The 712-nt window shown below is 34.8% G+C and overlaps 1 protein-coding gene across 1 annotated transcript in view; it reads left to right on the forward strand.

Annotated features, from left to right (window-relative positions):
- The window catches only part of LOC107676160 (short transient receptor potential channel 3-like), a 47,563-nt gene extending 46,943 nt beyond the window's left edge, over window positions 1-620 (forward strand). Inside the window, exons 12-13 of the mRNA XM_016470682.1 lie at window positions 20-95; window positions 367-620. Coding sequence (XP_016326168.1) covers window positions 20-95; window positions 367-521 — 231 coding nt within the window. The 3' untranslated portion in view covers window positions 522-620. The remainder of the gene's footprint in view (window positions 1-19; window positions 96-366) is intronic.
- Window positions 621-712: the final 92 nt, after the last annotated feature.

Here is a 712-nt window from a genome sequence, read left to right on the forward strand (position 1 = left end):
GGCTGATTCCCTCACACAGCAAATTATGAAGCGTCTCATCAAACGCTATGTACTGAAAGCACAAGTGGACAAAGAAAATGATGAAGTGAATGAAGGTGAAGTGTGATTCACAATGAGATTCTTGATTATATAACTGATAAAAACAATAAATGGGAACATTTGCCATAAAACCAACCAACTGGATATTAAAAAAGGATGATTCTGTGATAAAGCTAATATGATTAGGATGTTATTGACAGAAAAATAAATAAATATAATTTATTTATTATAATAAATAAATTATATTTATATATAATTATATAAATATAATTTATATAATGTTTTTGACAGTGTTCATATTTTCATATATTTGCGTGTGATCTGTAGGTGAGCTGAAGGAGATCAAGCAGGATATTTCCAGTCTGCGATATGAACTGCTAGAGGAGAAATCTCAGGCCACAGAAGAGCTCTCACTCCTCATACAGAAACTCAGTGACAAACTCAACCCTTCTGTCCATCCGCACCGAGCCAATGAAGGGTGAAGTCATTCTTTGTTAAATACTTTATTACATTTCAATTTTAATATGCAGAACATCTGCCATTGTTCTAAGTTTTGTCTGAATAATGGCAGATGAAGGCATAGATCAGTGTTTCTCAACCCTGGTCCTGAGCACCCCCCAACACTGCACATTTTGTATGTCTCCCTTATCTGACACCCATTTCAGGTCCTGGA

Source organism: Sinocyclocheilus anshuiensis, unplaced genomic scaffold (assembly GCF_001515605.1).
Source record: "Sinocyclocheilus anshuiensis isolate Anshui unplaced genomic scaffold, SAMN03320099.WGS_v1.1 scaffold2808, whole genome shotgun sequence".
NCBI lineage: Eukaryota > Metazoa > Chordata > Actinopteri > Cypriniformes > Cyprinidae > Sinocyclocheilus > Sinocyclocheilus anshuiensis.